This window comes from Trachymyrmex septentrionalis, unplaced genomic scaffold (genome assembly GCF_001594115.1).
Source record: "Trachymyrmex septentrionalis isolate Tsep2-gDNA-1 unplaced genomic scaffold, Tsep1.0 scaffold6, whole genome shotgun sequence".
Lineage (NCBI taxonomy): Eukaryota > Metazoa > Arthropoda > Insecta > Hymenoptera > Formicidae > Trachymyrmex > Trachymyrmex septentrionalis.
Genome location: NW_017305778.1, coordinates 3,869,835 through 3,884,987, shown reverse-complemented (window position 1 = coordinate 3,884,987; position 15,153 = coordinate 3,869,835). Strand labels below are relative to the sequence as shown.

Below are 15,153 nucleotides of genomic sequence, written 5' to 3'. Positions count from 1 at the left end.
ATGAAAAAAAAAAAAAAAAAAAAAAAGATTAATTATTGGGGATATATATCGTTTTTTTATTTATTGTTACTTCTAAACACGAGCATTTATTTGTTTCTTCAACTGATATCACCGTTGAAAATTTAACGTCAATTTTTTTTAGAAGATCAATATATACCTCTGTTCCACGCTCCGTTCGTTCGTACGGTCCGTTCGTTACTGAACAGGATACTGAGAAGAGAATGTAGAAATGTACGCAAAAATACAATGTGGAAGTAGGAAAAAAAGCAGAAATTCTTTTCTCGATGCATATATATGTTTTAGCGTATTGTAGTATACTCTGTTTCTATTGTATAGTATTTCCTTTCTGTTACAAAATGTCTTTTATTCCAAATGTTTTTTATTCTACGATGTCCAAACATTGCCTTTTTCGAATTAAGAAAACAAACAATTTCAAAAATTATAATATAAATAATTATTTTCTCTTTTTAAAGCTTGTCTTTGAATGATGATCGATAAACTAATTGTCATACTGGGTCATTTTTACTTAAGGTATCTTTTCAATGAAGAATAACAAACTAGTATCCCAGATGGTTTTACCGATTTTCTTTACGAAGAAGTAACTAAACACGTCGATATCTTCTTTCGTCGATTTTACGACGGAGACGCCTTTAGACTATTTTGGGAAAATTTCTTTCTTCGATCCAAAATTTGTTCTGCTTTTATTCTGACAGAAGGTAGAAGCAAATTTATTATACGACGCCTGGAATCTGGATTTATTTTCTGCCGAAAGCTAAGCATTGTTAACTGATCTTTATACGTAAAAATGTGATTAATATATTTCTTATTGATTAATGACAAATTATAGCTTCTCTAATCTGAAATTTTTATTAGATATTTTAAGACTCGAAGAGTTTGTAGCCTTGTAATGATACTTTTGTGATATATCCTGTATACTACGATATGGCTTTGGTGTACCGTGGTATCGATAATGACACATTTTACCTTCTAAGAATGCATGCATGCACTTCTTCAAGTGCGGATCTCCTGGAAGTGCCTCGCCTTCATTTCTTCCTGCTTCGACAGCCACTCTCGTTGCTGAAGTTGCATTATGTTGCGCGCATTATGCACATCGTTTATTCTCGTCGTGCAATTTCGAAGAGGTCGGATGCATACACACTCGAATACGAATACTAACGGAATCTTGCTTTTCAATGATGTTCTTATACAGGAAGTCTTATAACGCTTATATTGAATTTCAAAAATGTGCTTGGCTTTGTGAACCATCTTTTCGATATTAATATCGAACTTTAATATTAATTTTATGCTAATTGCCTCAACGAAGTCGACTTTTTGCAATTGAAATTATCTGACGATGAATGATAACATTTTAATTTGTAATTATCGTTTTCATTGTTCAGAAGTGTTCCGTCTTTAATATGAAATAACATGTAAATGGACGCTGGTTGAAAGGTTTGTAAAATAAGAATAAAGTTTAAATTTGTAGAGAGAAAGAGAGAGAGAGAGAGAGAGAGAGAGAGAGAGAGAGAGAGAAATAGTTAAGAATACATTCTTGATTCATAGTTTAAATATGCCACGTATTTATTCGATTAATGTATTGTTATAATATATCTAGGTTGATGATAAAAAACAATTTTGTTTATGAGACTAGTTTTGGCTAGAAAGAGAGAATTATTAGTTTAAAAGTTAGTTATCAGAAGAATTTGTCAAAAGCATTCTATTTTTCTGACAAAATTGAATCACAGTCTTGCGATCCGCTAGACTTCAAGGTAGTCTGGCTCAATTAAGTCAATCAAATAAAGTCACTTTAAAACCGACGATCTATCCTATTTGTAGATATCCGTGACCTCGAAAAAAAATTTCACGACACTCGATAATGAAGTTTAAATTGTACGAGCGAGCAAGGATTTGGAATAACGCGATTGCGCGTAATTGCGTTATTAATCGGCGTCGCGATATTAAATATGATGCAGTCAGCAAAAGGCGGGTATAGATAAGTCTCTACGTTTACACAACTGCGATAACATGCGCTCTTAAACGCATTTTAATAACAAGCGATGTCACAAATGTCGAAGTGCAAACGTGGAACGAATTGCACGTGTTACGTCCATGACGCGTTCTTTGTGAAGATGAATGACTAGAGGAAAAATATCGACTTCGAAATTTATAGTATTATTTGCTTTATTATAAATATTTTATTACATCTTGATACTGTGCAAGAAAGCTATATTGTAGCGTTACATTATTATTACTATACGCACTTTTAAAAGGAACCAGTAATGATCGAGATGAGCTATCTTTATGTCAAGGTCAACACAGCTGGAGGATATACATTAGAAAATACCTGTTTGGTATTTTCAGGTCTGACTTTTTGTAAAGCAATAATGCGCAACCTTTCTTTAAAAGTCGTTTAGAAAGTTATTTTCAGAGACACGTAGTCTTGCCGGCCGCAATAATGTTTTTGTTTGTACATAAAGTACAAAACATGATTTTTATATCTTCAACGCGATGAGCCGACGGATCACAGTGTTAACACTTTAGGCGTCGCTCTCATATTTTTATTACACACTTAATAAGTAACACACCAATTAGCTTTTTATCTGCCCGGTATTTTAATCGGCTAATAGTATCGGTTACGCATCCAAACAGTTACCGTCATCAGTCAGATGTTATCGTTTTCCATTTCTCGTCTGGAGATATCACATATACCTGTGTGTAGCGTCAATAGCGGTTTTTTTTCAGAACGGTGTGCCAGAGTGCACCGCACTCGCGCGCACGAAGATAAAAGGGAGGAGAGAAAGAGGCGGCGCGAGAACAGAGGTAAGGGAGAAGGATAGAGAGGGAGAGAGAGAGAGAGAGAAAGAGAGAGAAGTGAAGATACGCGCGGACGTATTTATCGCGCGCGTGCATTGTAAGGTCCGCCGACCGAGCGTGCAGATAAACACGCGCGTTGCGCACGTAACAGTATAAATAACTTGCGCAAGCGTTAATGAATGCTCTTATCTTACCCCGCTCTTCTCTGCCCCTTGAAGAGTCGCGAAATAGATATACCAGGCCAGACGCTGCGTTTTATTATCTCCGTCGATGCGCGTTGCGTTTATGCGGGATGAGCGAATTTCTTGCTTGCGCGAGAAGGCAAAGAGATAAAAGTTACGCATATCCTAGAGCGAGTACTGCGGAAGACGGCGCGTGAATAACATAAATAAAACGCTGCAGATAAACGCGCTAGGATGATATGATAACAATAAGTGCATAATGTCAGTTTTTGCACATAATTATTAGTGGCATAGTACCGTGTCTCTTATTTCTACATTTAGACAAAAAGACATAATGATGATGGCAATTACAAAAGGCTATGTCAGTTTTTATATGTTAGAATCAGCATATCCACGCACATACATACGTATAAAAAAATGGATACATAACTAGACAAGTTTTACATGTAAAATTAATACACACACACATAATTGGTACGATTTTATATAGTTAAAATATAAAATAGTTTATTTTGTAGTTGCCAGTATAAAATTATTTGTTCAACTGTACATCAATTCTCACATATAAAACTTGTATAATTACTACCACAATGTTTTTCTCCAGGTGTAACATGAACTTATAAAGTCTGCATAAATTGTGCGTAAATTGATTGAATTTTGTGTAAATTACTCTTATAAAATTGTCTTCAGTGTGTACCTATGTGAAAGTTCGAGAAACGATATATGGTAGAGGGCTGTGAAAATCTATGTGTCTCGCAAAGTGTAAAAAGAAAACAGGATTGTAACTGGAGAACGCAGAGATCCGACAATTGATTTCGCCTCGAGTAACGGTAACAGCTGACAGAGGCTCGTTGCCCTTGGGGAGACGGGGAATCGCAGCCCCCGTATTTCTCTTTTCCCCTCGCGTTACGCCATTTGCGATTTCCGCCGAGCTTTGCGAACGGAGGCCGTAGGGTAGAGATAAATCGATAAAGAACGCGAATGCGGGGGAGCATGAGAGCGGCCGTCGAGGAGTTCCTTTATAGCCATATAAATTACGCGCGTATAAATTACATCTATCGTTCAAAGCATCGTTACAGAGCACATTGTATAAAGACATTCGCGCTTCTGACGTTCCGAGTCTTCTCTTTTGAACATCTTAAAGTAAAAATACATCCGGTGGAACGATTAATTAATCGAAGTGACGTAATTTCTATCTGACTAGACTAAGAAGGGATGGAGAACATTTAATTAATCAAGACGTAAACGTCCGTTTGTAAAAACTTATTACAGTAAAAATTACAAGTAGCTGGATGTTTCCATTGGCTTGTAATTAAGAATTAATTATTATATACACGTCATAGCTGAGATTACGTGCCGTTAAAGCTATCTAACTTAAGACCATTAGAAGTTTATACTGATAAAAAAAGAATTAAACTTTAATAAACATCTGAATAATTCTAAGTAAATATTTACTAGTTGTAAATATATATTTATTTCATACGAAATCATTAATTTGATTTAAGCTATCATTTTTTTATTGAGTAAATATTTATTTATTGTAAGTAGATGTTTACTTGGTACTATTCAAAGAAATATATATTAAGATGTATATTTAGTAAATTTTTTTGTAGTATATATTAGATGAAGTTGCATTTGTAATGCATTCGTCTTTTAATTGTTAAATCCGTTCTCTTAATCGTCAATGACTTTGTAAGCCGCGGGCCAATTTGTGCGCACCGATTCGCATAATGATTGCGCATATAGACTGAATTTTCGTTTGCTTGTTTGTTACAGGGAACGTCGTGAAGTGGAAGCACGCGAGATGGAGAAGGTGAAAATGGAACGAGAAAGGCTTGAAAAACAAAGAGCCGAACAGGCGGTTCATAAGCACTTTGAGGAATCATTTAGGCTAGCACAAAAGGTATGTTATTCTTTACTACCCGTTTCATTTTGACCTGACACATTCCTTCGTATCTTATCCCTGAGATGCATTAGGTTTTGTTTTCAACGTATTTCTGTTTACGATCTCTTATTTTAATGGCTCCTCTTTCCGATTGATTTAGAAGTTGAAGAATTTGAACAATTTGGATTCGGAACAAATAAGACGCCAACTGTATCAGTTGATAAAAAGAAAAAATAGTTTAAGTCATAAGGCACAGATACAATACTCACTAAACTTTTACTAAATCAAAAGTTGTCATTTTATTAGAGATAAAAGCAACTTTCGATAGTAATACTTTTGATAGTATAAATATTTGCATCGTGCACAGAAAGACTTTTGTCTATAATATCCGGAAATAACCGGATTCTACAATTTTCGACAGCTAATTATCTAGTTAATTATCGATATCTTATTATTTCCTCTTATTTTCGAGACTAAAGGCAGCATCCCTCGTTCTAATAACATCTAAGAAGTTGATAACGAGGAAGTTTTAGTTTTCTTCGAGGAAGGTGTACTTTGCGATAAAATCGTTATTTCGCAGTCTTATATCTATAAAAATGGAAAAATGGGGATCGTTACGAAGAAATTTGATTTGAACAAAAATTTTCAAAGAAGTTGCGAAAATTCAACAAGGAATGTTATTCATTAATCATACTGTTAATGAGTAAAAAAATCGTAAGAAAATTAAAAACACATTTAGCTCTGCTTTCTCTTTGTTTTTTTTTTTTCTTCTTTTGAAAGAGGAATTCCTTGAAAGAGAAAGATAGAACAACAATTTTCAAAAGAAGAAAATAGTCCACAAAAGTATCTGTTGTTTTCTCATAAAATCATTCGATATATCAATCTATAATAATTAATACTGACAGCTCCTTTTTTGGTAAAATTAATCCGTTTAAAAATAAGTTTGTTCTTGTTTTGTATTATAAAAAACAATGGAGACTTAACAATGGATACTTAACTACGAAATTGTTAGATTATTTTCGTGCGAAAGAATATATATGCAATTTTTCTAATTTTTAAAGTAACTTCTGTGAGTGTAATAAGCACGTACGTTATGGATTTTGGAAAAAAAATCTCTATTTCACTTTACAATGCAATTTTTTTCGCGACTTTACGCGACTAACTTTACATTATAATTTTCGAGATGCTTTGATGCGTCATAATTCATACATCACTGAGTGTAATAACTGATTGTGTGACTGATAAATGGCCGACTAGCAAGAGAGACAGAGAAAATACTTTTCGCTTTTTGTCAAATAGAGGGCCATCTTTTAGGATGCTGAGTTTTAGACCTAAACGTTCATTCTTGTACAGTCCTGTGAAGAAAGTACAATCTTGTAGTCCAATTTCGTAGTACAGTCAGTTTTGTGATAATTTCATTCGTAAAAAAATTATAAAACTTTTACCATAACTACCGTTTATAAACTCAAAAGTTTAATTAGTATGTTTAATTGGTGATGCGCGGAATTGTGAACTAATTGTACAAACGATATTAAAACAAATTTGATGAAAATGAGTTTTGTGGACTAATAATCGTGATGAATACAAAATAAACGCATCATTCGGATATTTGGGACCGGAGCAGTCTTTTCACGATACACAAAAGGGAATCGCGCTCACGATTATTAAATTCAGTAATGCCGAAATATCTTCCGCACGAGGTAAAGTAATTATTCTTAATATAATTCGGTTGTGCGGCAAATTTATTTTTACATTCGCCGATTTGTATCTACCTGTTATACGTGTCGTAGAAAATTAGCAAATTAAAAGGTTGAATTTTATTTAACTTAAACGAAGCCAGCGAGACGCTTCGAGAGTATAGCTTTCTCGAATGCAGCCGACGTATATCCGCGATATCAGAATATTTGCATCAGGGTCAACGGACAGGTTTGCAATGCTTCGGCGCATCGGTGCATTGTCCGATAAGCGCGATTAACGCGTTTCCGAGCACAATAGCGCGGATTGATTTCGCGCGCGGCTCCATCATCGACCTTGGCATCTCGCCAAGCCACCGTCGGCGAACCGTGACACGCGTTTAGCACATCCGAGATTGGCTAACGATTTCACTGTGAAAACCGCGTGGCGCGAACGCGAGCGTGAAATTTCGACGAGGTACTCGCGCTTTGTTACAGCCTCTCGTTAGCTGTTGCTCGTTGCCGCAATTGTTTCTCACCATTGAGGTGAATTATGTGTGTACGATGAACTCGGTATAGATAGATTCCAAAATTTTTCTTTCCCTTGTTTCACTCACGTGGCGATATTCAACACAGAAGGTCCTAAATAAACTTTTGCTTTAACGCGAATACACCTACGTTTATTTCTAAAGAAAAATGTGCAACGTGACTGAGACTACATTATATATATATATATATATATATATATATAAAATCGAAATAGATTGAAATGAACTTTGTGTAGGCACGTAGTAAAAAAGAAGAGCAGGATAATAAAAGCAGGATAATAAATGGTAGTACAAACGATCTTGTAAATGCAGTGTATCGGCAATTTTAAGTTGGAGTGATACGCTGAATATATACGTGAGTAATTAACGGTAAGAGCAGTTGCCTGGAAAACGAAAGGACACGGCTCAATTATTACACGTTTTCAGTTCTTCATAAGAATTTTTTCTTGGACACAAAAAGAAAGGTAGAAGTATCACAAATAGAATCATAAATTAGATACTTTTATTTATGCATTTGTATTAAATTTAACAAATTGTAAATTTCTTCGGAATCGATTTACCGTTACATCGCATGACAAATAGTTGTCTTCTTTCAGTCGGAAAGATCTGAAGATAAGAAATGATTCTATTCAACTTTTATTAACATTGAAAACTACTCATAACAATAGGATATCTTTACGCTGTTGGAAACGATTGGTTTTTTTATTGTGAAAGATGAATGGACAAGACGATAGAAGGCTAGGACAATAAGATTATTTTAAAGATAATCAGAAACTCATGTTAATTGGAAACTTATATATTCATAAATATTTGTATTTTTTCATAGATGTCCACAAATATCAATCTATAACATCGAAATGTGGTATCTGAAATATGGAATTAATTACGTACCGTCAACTGCTGTCTCTTCATCAAGATAAACAATTTATCGTTAGTTTCTGCATCAGGCGATAGTATGGAAAATTGTTTACACTTGGGAAATGTGACGTTTAAGCTTATTAATTGCTCACATACAGCGCATATATTGTACATACTATACCACTTGAATGGTTTTCCATTTTGCAAATAACTTGAGAAAGGCCGATGCTATTAACGTGACCGACTGATATTAATCATACGGTTCACTGTGCAATTAAAATGGCGTAATTATACGCTCCGGGCAATGCGACCCAATTAGATAGTTCTATTTTCGAATTTTTATCTTCCTCTTAATTTTGCTGAAGAATCATTTTGCAAGAAACAAAATCATCCATATTCTTTTGAAATAACTTCGAGGTCAGTGGGTAAGCTTCACGGTAAATTCCGCGATTATTGTTAACAGCGTAGCAATTGATTATGCAGAACGGAAATACGCTTTCATCGGCGAATGATAAACTAACGTTATTGGATCTCGTGAGGAAAGGAGGTCACCGTCGATAGTGATACGCACAGAGGCTACGCGTAAAGTTACGTGCCGATTGTCATCATCACATCGGCGAACCCGAAACTTTCACGCCGCTTGTCCGTGGGCAAAAATGGTTCGTTCCCGTCTCTTCCCTCTCCTTCTTCATCATCTTTTTTTTTTTCTATTCCTGGCACGGATACACGCTCATACATACATACATACATACATACATACATACATACATACATACATACGTACGTGCGTGCGTGCGAACGTTCCGCGAGTGGCATTTGCAATGCAAAACTCGCCGGCACGAAGGTCATTAATTATGCACTCCGCGCGACAGCGGTGCGCAACAATAGAGTCGCCGAGGCGCGCACACTCCAGCGTGCACGATCATCGGCCCGAGTAGATTTTCCTCGCTATATATGTTTTCGCAACGGATGATCCTCTTTGCGTCGAGTCGCTCGAGGACTCTCTTTTGTACCGAGGAATTTGAACAATGGCTCTTCACCGGGTCTCTTTCTCAGAGACGGATTAAAGGAAATGCTGAATTGTAGGATTGTCGTTTCGTTACTTCTCTCGCGATTTTTTAAATGCATCTCTTTCTTTTCCTTTAATCCCAAGAATGCCGAATAAACCTTGCCCTAGGTACAAAGAATTCGATGCGGGCATTCCCACAGAATTTATCAGATGCAAATACACCGTGGCGGATATTTTACAGTAATTGAGATTGTAAGGCTATTTCACCCACGTAAATATTGTAATATATTAATTAATTTGCGGGCGTACATATTCATATGTAATTTCTTAATTATAGGGTAATTTTATGTTACCAGGGAAATATGAAATAGCCATGATATTTTTAGTTTACCTCGACGGGCCTCAAAATAAATTCGTATTTTATATAAATTCTCGCGTGAAGTTAAAAACGCCTGGGAATAGAGAATTTTACGTACATTTGGGTAATGTAATTACGATTTTATTATAGATCTCTGCATATAAGCTTTCTCGTATTATATATATATATATATATATTTTCTTTATTATTTTTAGTCAAGATTTTGATGCAGACACGGAAAGAACTTTTTATTAAAGTAAAAAATTTAGCCACATTGAGAAAAATTTCTGGTTGCACGGGAAAGATAATTTTGCTGAAGTATGTTTAAAATTGTAGCTACATACATACAGATTTGAGAATAATTTTATTAGACTCAAAATAATTATTAAAATGTCAATACATTTTGTAATATATTCCTCATCATGCTTCATATTTCTAAGTCATTATTTTGATAATCCAACAAAATTACTTTCACATCTATATGTAGTTAAACTTTTAGATAACTTTAGAAAAATTGTTTGTTCCATGTGAAAATGGACAATTCAGAAAATTCTGATTATTATCAACAAAGAATTATAGTAGACTCAGCCAGAAAATTTTGATTTATCCATTTTTTTTTTTACCGTAAGTTCAATGCAGACTTTATTCAATGTAAATACAGATCTGAAAATAATTACGTCGGCCTATCCAAAATATATAGGACATTCAACTGATTGATAGAATATAAGGTAGGATGTCAAAACTTTTTGCAGTATTATTTCATCGCGCTTGGCTTTCCTTACATATTTATTTTGATTGTCAACAAAATTGTCATCGGGTCTGTATTTACTCAAATTTTCACTTCAGCCAAATTTTCATCTTCCCTCTAAATCCTCCTCCGCCTTCCGAGAATTCGTCATCCACGCAACGAAATCGACGCGTTCTCAACGAGAAAGAAATGAGTGGCATCGCGAGCCCGCTGCATGTAAGCCATGAGCTGTAAGCGATGCAGGCGCGCAACACAAGGTAACGCAATGCCATCGCAACGCATCCGCGATCGTCTCTTCCTCTGTACGAACGACGGCTGGCATTCCGCGGATCGCACTCGGAATTTCGTCACGTTTCCTCGCCCTGCCGTTAGCGTTCGCTCGCCGTGAATTCGCTCGTCGGCGTACCCACGCCTTCTAATTCCACGGCGCGCGGAGTTAATTGCCGCGTCGTCCACGTACCGTATCCGCGTGTACAACATACATACATACATACATACATACATACATACATGCCTAAGAAGTTAGAACTCGGCTCCTTCCTTTTTCCCCGATGCGCGCATAAATATCACGCTTGTCTCTTTCTTACACACGCATACACGTATGTGCATTCGCCCGTTCACGTGTGTCACGCACACGTGCACGCGACCGACCGGTCCTTCCCCCCCCCTCTCTCTCTCTCTCTCTCTCTCTCCCTCCCTCCCTCCCTCCCTCCCTCCCCGGCAGTACAGTTATCCGTAATATACGCGAAAGCAAGTCGCGCCGTTCTCTCGCGTAAGCGGGTCACACACGCCACATCCGTACACATATACACGGTACGTATAGTGGCATGTACCATATGCGCCGCAGCTTAATACACATATGTATGCGCTCGCGAGAGAAAGAGAGAGGGGGGTGGGAGGGAAGATAACATGCACACGATGGCGTAATACGCGGCGAACACACATACCACGTATGGAGCCCGAGAGTCCGTAACGGACGGCGTTAGGCGGATTAGCCCGAGTTACGACCGCATACGAGCTCACGCACGGATGCACACGCGCGCACGCGATGTGTGGGCTCTAATCTCGTTTGATCGCGTGTTGTACCGGTGGAAGGGAAGGCGGTCCTCTTCTCTCCCGCGCGGCTCAGCGGGGGTCAGGCGTAAATTGGGCGACCCGTTAGATATATCCGTTCGCCGCGCGCCGGCGTGTTTCCTTCGCGCCCTCCGACACCATCCGCGCGGCAACGCGATCCGACGCGATCCAATCGCGCGTTGATCGCGCGGCGAAGGTCGCCGTTGTACGTGGAGGTCGTCGAGGTCGATGATGTATCTTTGACCGTCGCGATGCACGCGCTCGATCGCATTAAAATTCATCTCATTAGCGTTTTTCCGTAAAATACGCGACGTAGCAGAGGACGGATAGGGATAGATAAAGCTTTTATCGTTACTCCGAGACCTTCCATGGTTCTAAGATAAGCTTTCTAAGAACGAACAAAAGGAATGAACAATAGTCTACACCGAAAGAAATGGTTGATGTGGCCTTGTTGATATGTAACTTGGAGAACTTTCGTACTTTTAAATTAGAAAGTAAGAAAGTCTTTTTGTAAATCGCATATCAACAAAATAATGGTTATTCATATCGATTAATTGTTTTTCTTCCGGTAAAGAGTGAAAAATGTAAAATGAAAGAAAATTAACAGGCAAGTAGCGCAGAAACGCTTGGAAGAAAATGTTGCATGTAAAGGAGAGATCTAATTAAATCTTGTACCTGCACGGCAAATTCTTTTGAAATGAAATGTACGATGTTATAATAATAATTGCCTAGCTGATTTAATATAATAACATATTTATAAAGGCTGCGAAGGTACAGTTCTTGGAAACGCGTAAAATTCATGGGAGAATGCAATGAACGCAGCTGTATATTTTTTTATTTTTCTTGGATTTTTCCGGTAAAGAGAAGATGAAAATGCAGGAAATAAAGCAAAAAAAAAAAAAAAACAAGTCAAAGAAAGATGTGCTCGTCGTCCTTGCACGTCGATAACGTTTGTATTTTCTTTGAGTTGCCGTAATAACTTGTATTATTACTGATCCTGATTATCTTCTCGGAGATCTCGGAGGAGATGAAAGGCGTAATAAATCGAAATCGACTTGTCTAGATTGAGGAGTGAAGGGCCCCTCGAGCATGAAAGCAGGCCGTATTAAAAACCTTGATTACACCGCTGCTCTCGCACGTTTCGACGGGTGTTGTGCAACGATCTCTGACTCTCTCCGGATCTTTTTTTCTTCTCGCTTCCAGCGGACGAGCCAAGGTTTTCGGGCCGGCTCGCGGAATGCCATTGCCGGCTGGAAATTAATGACATGCTCAGTTTCGGCCGAGTCCGACGCCTTATAATTACATCGTTGGACCTTGGAGAACGGATTCCTTGTTGAAGAAAAGAACAAGGCAGTCATTCGGTAGATCAATAATTTAATCATGCTCGATTAATGTCCGGCATCTCGCGATCTCTCTCGTGTATTCTCCCCAAGATCCGCGCAGTCGTTCCTCACGTGCCATAAACCTGTACATTCGGCAATTTCAGTCAGTAATTTAATAAATCCTTCAAGGAAGTATATAAATCTCTTTTACGTAATATGCAATTGCAAACGCTTGGCTAGAATTACAACGCGATGCTTTGTCGTCGCACTAGTGTATAAAGGGTACAAGCGCTCTTATGTCTTGTGAATGATGAAACATATATATACATATATATGCCACAGTGGGAAATTTACGGACGTATTCATTAACGTTGCAAAGTTGCCATCTTTCGCTAATTTCTCGCGATATACGACAGTTAGCCGAGAGCTGTAGCAGTTAACGTCGCCGTAATTGCGCGATATACGCGGTCTCGAGACCGCGAGGTCAGGTACGCAAGATGCATTTTCTTTGACGCCGCCGTACTCGTAATTGTGTGCAAAGGCTCATACAATAATCGCTCTGTGTGCCATTGTGCCGGGGCTGAATAGCGACGCACAATAGAAATTCAAAGATCCCGTTAGGCATCCGGCATTGAATAGGTAGCACCGTGTGTGCTTGATGTGTACACGATGCATCGGTCGGTTATATCGTATACTGGTTCATCGTTTATTTATTGGTCATCTGGTATCCCGTACTTTTGCAGCACTTTCGGATAAAGGCATGGGCATCAGTAACGTGTGAAATTTCCAACTATCCATGAGTTTAGAAAAATACGAGAATCGTGAAAGTAATGAGCAAGAATTTTTTGTTATAAATTGGAATTTCTCTTGTTGACAAATCAAGTTAAAGGAAACCAAATGGGGAGGCACGAATGTACATATTATCTTGATTTACAGACTTCTGTTTACTTTTCTACATAATGCCGACTTCTCTGTATTCATCTCCCCCATTATTCTGGAAGTTTAAATATTTCCTTGAAAATTTCCTGTGGAAATTTCGTCCCAGCTACCTGAAAAGGTACAGTGACGCATAGCTTCCGTATTGTTGCGGTTATGTATGTTTACCTTAATGATTTCATCAACTCTTTTTTTTTTTTGCTGCGATCAGTTGAGACTGTTCGAGGGCAACCACTATGATCTGATCTTGAATACTTATGGTAACACGCAAGCTTTAATTGAATGCGACATGGAAAGAGAAGGAAATAATGGAGGTGCGCGAGAGAATTATTCAAACTTTCAAAATAATAGGAAAAATGTGTAAAAAAAAAAATCAAGATTAGGAATTATATAATTTTTATTGTTAAAAACCTAAATGTATCTATAATCTAAATATTTTGATATATGTAGTTTCTATATATAAAAGAGTAAACAAAAATCTATCGATTAATATTCTTAGCTTTTTAATAAGAAAAATTTATTAAAAAATTGTTTTTAGTATGACTATATCATATTTCGCGTGACAAACATTGAACTTGAGCTTCTGTTTTTTTTTCCCTTTTTATATCGAAGCTGGACGGCTAAATATTTAATTTCCGTCGTCTTCCCGACGAAGAAATTAAATATTTGCTTTAGGAAAGATGATAATATCGAGTTTTTGCTGAACGAGGTAGCTTTCAGATTTATCGCGGGATATGCTTGAAACTTCGACGGAAAGCTTACGAAGCACCGTCTGCGTGTGCTAGTAGAGACGATATATAGTACGAACTCGAAACGACGACACAATCTACGTGTATGTAGTCGACGTTCCTCGTGTTGCGTATCCAATCGCATAAAAAGCCGTCAGGCTTCCTCGACAGTGTCGTCAGCGAATTTAGCTTCTTACGAAGTGCTTAGTGCAGCTTGATCCTTTTGAATTCGTCGTAGTCGCAGAGCAATCGTCGGAGAGCGATTGGTAAATTCACGCCGTTTTCAATACGGAAGAAATAAATATCGATTAATATGTCGATACAACGTAACAATGTGTTAATGTAGCAATATGATTATATTTCCAGTTTAGAAATAAAATTGTGCTTCAAGACCGAATAGTAATCGACGTGTTTAAAAGCGTAAAGGTAGAATGTATAAAATTGAAAGAACAATATTAGTATGTAATCTCACCTGAGGACTAAAAATAATATTTGTTTATTCTGTATTGTACATACGTACGGTGAGAAAAATGTTTAATTGAAAATGGATGAATCACAGAAAGATTCTGGTTATATCAATTAGGTTATTCGAACTAGAATTTAGTACATTTAACAAGAAAATTCTGATTCCGTTTATTTTCAATTTAGAATTCCAATTAATCCAACCAGATATTTTTCTTAGTGCATCGGTCGATATTCACTTACTGAAATATTATTTTTAATTGTTAAACGCAAAAAGAGTAGATTTGAAAGCATTGAAAAAAAAGGTAAATGAAAGATACACAGAACAAAAATGTATGACGTCATTAAGAACATTCGATTATTGTATTACTTTTAACTTTTGCGAAAGTTAAAAATTAAGATACTTTAACACATTTAACACAAAGTCTTTACGATAATTTCCCGAGATAGCGTTAAATATGTCAGCAATGTTTAAACTGCACCTAATCGATGCATGAAGTTTTTAATATGTATGTTGTATTTTTTATTTTAATTACGTCTGGTAGAGATATCCCCC

At 37.1% G+C, this 15,153-nt stretch overlaps 1 protein-coding gene across 3 annotated transcripts in view; it reads left to right on the top strand.

The window, feature by feature from the left end:
- The window catches only part of LOC108752287 (probable JmjC domain-containing histone demethylation protein 2C), a 331,473-nt gene that overhangs the window by 295,770 nt on the left and 20,550 nt on the right, over positions 1–15,153 (top strand). For all 3 annotated transcript variants that reach the window (XM_018493015.1, XM_018493016.1, XM_018493013.1), the window contains exon 9: positions 4,773–4,899. In XM_018493015.1, coding sequence (XP_018348517.1) covers positions 4,773–4,899 — 127 coding nt within the window. The remainder of the gene's footprint in view (positions 1–4,772; positions 4,900–15,153) is intronic.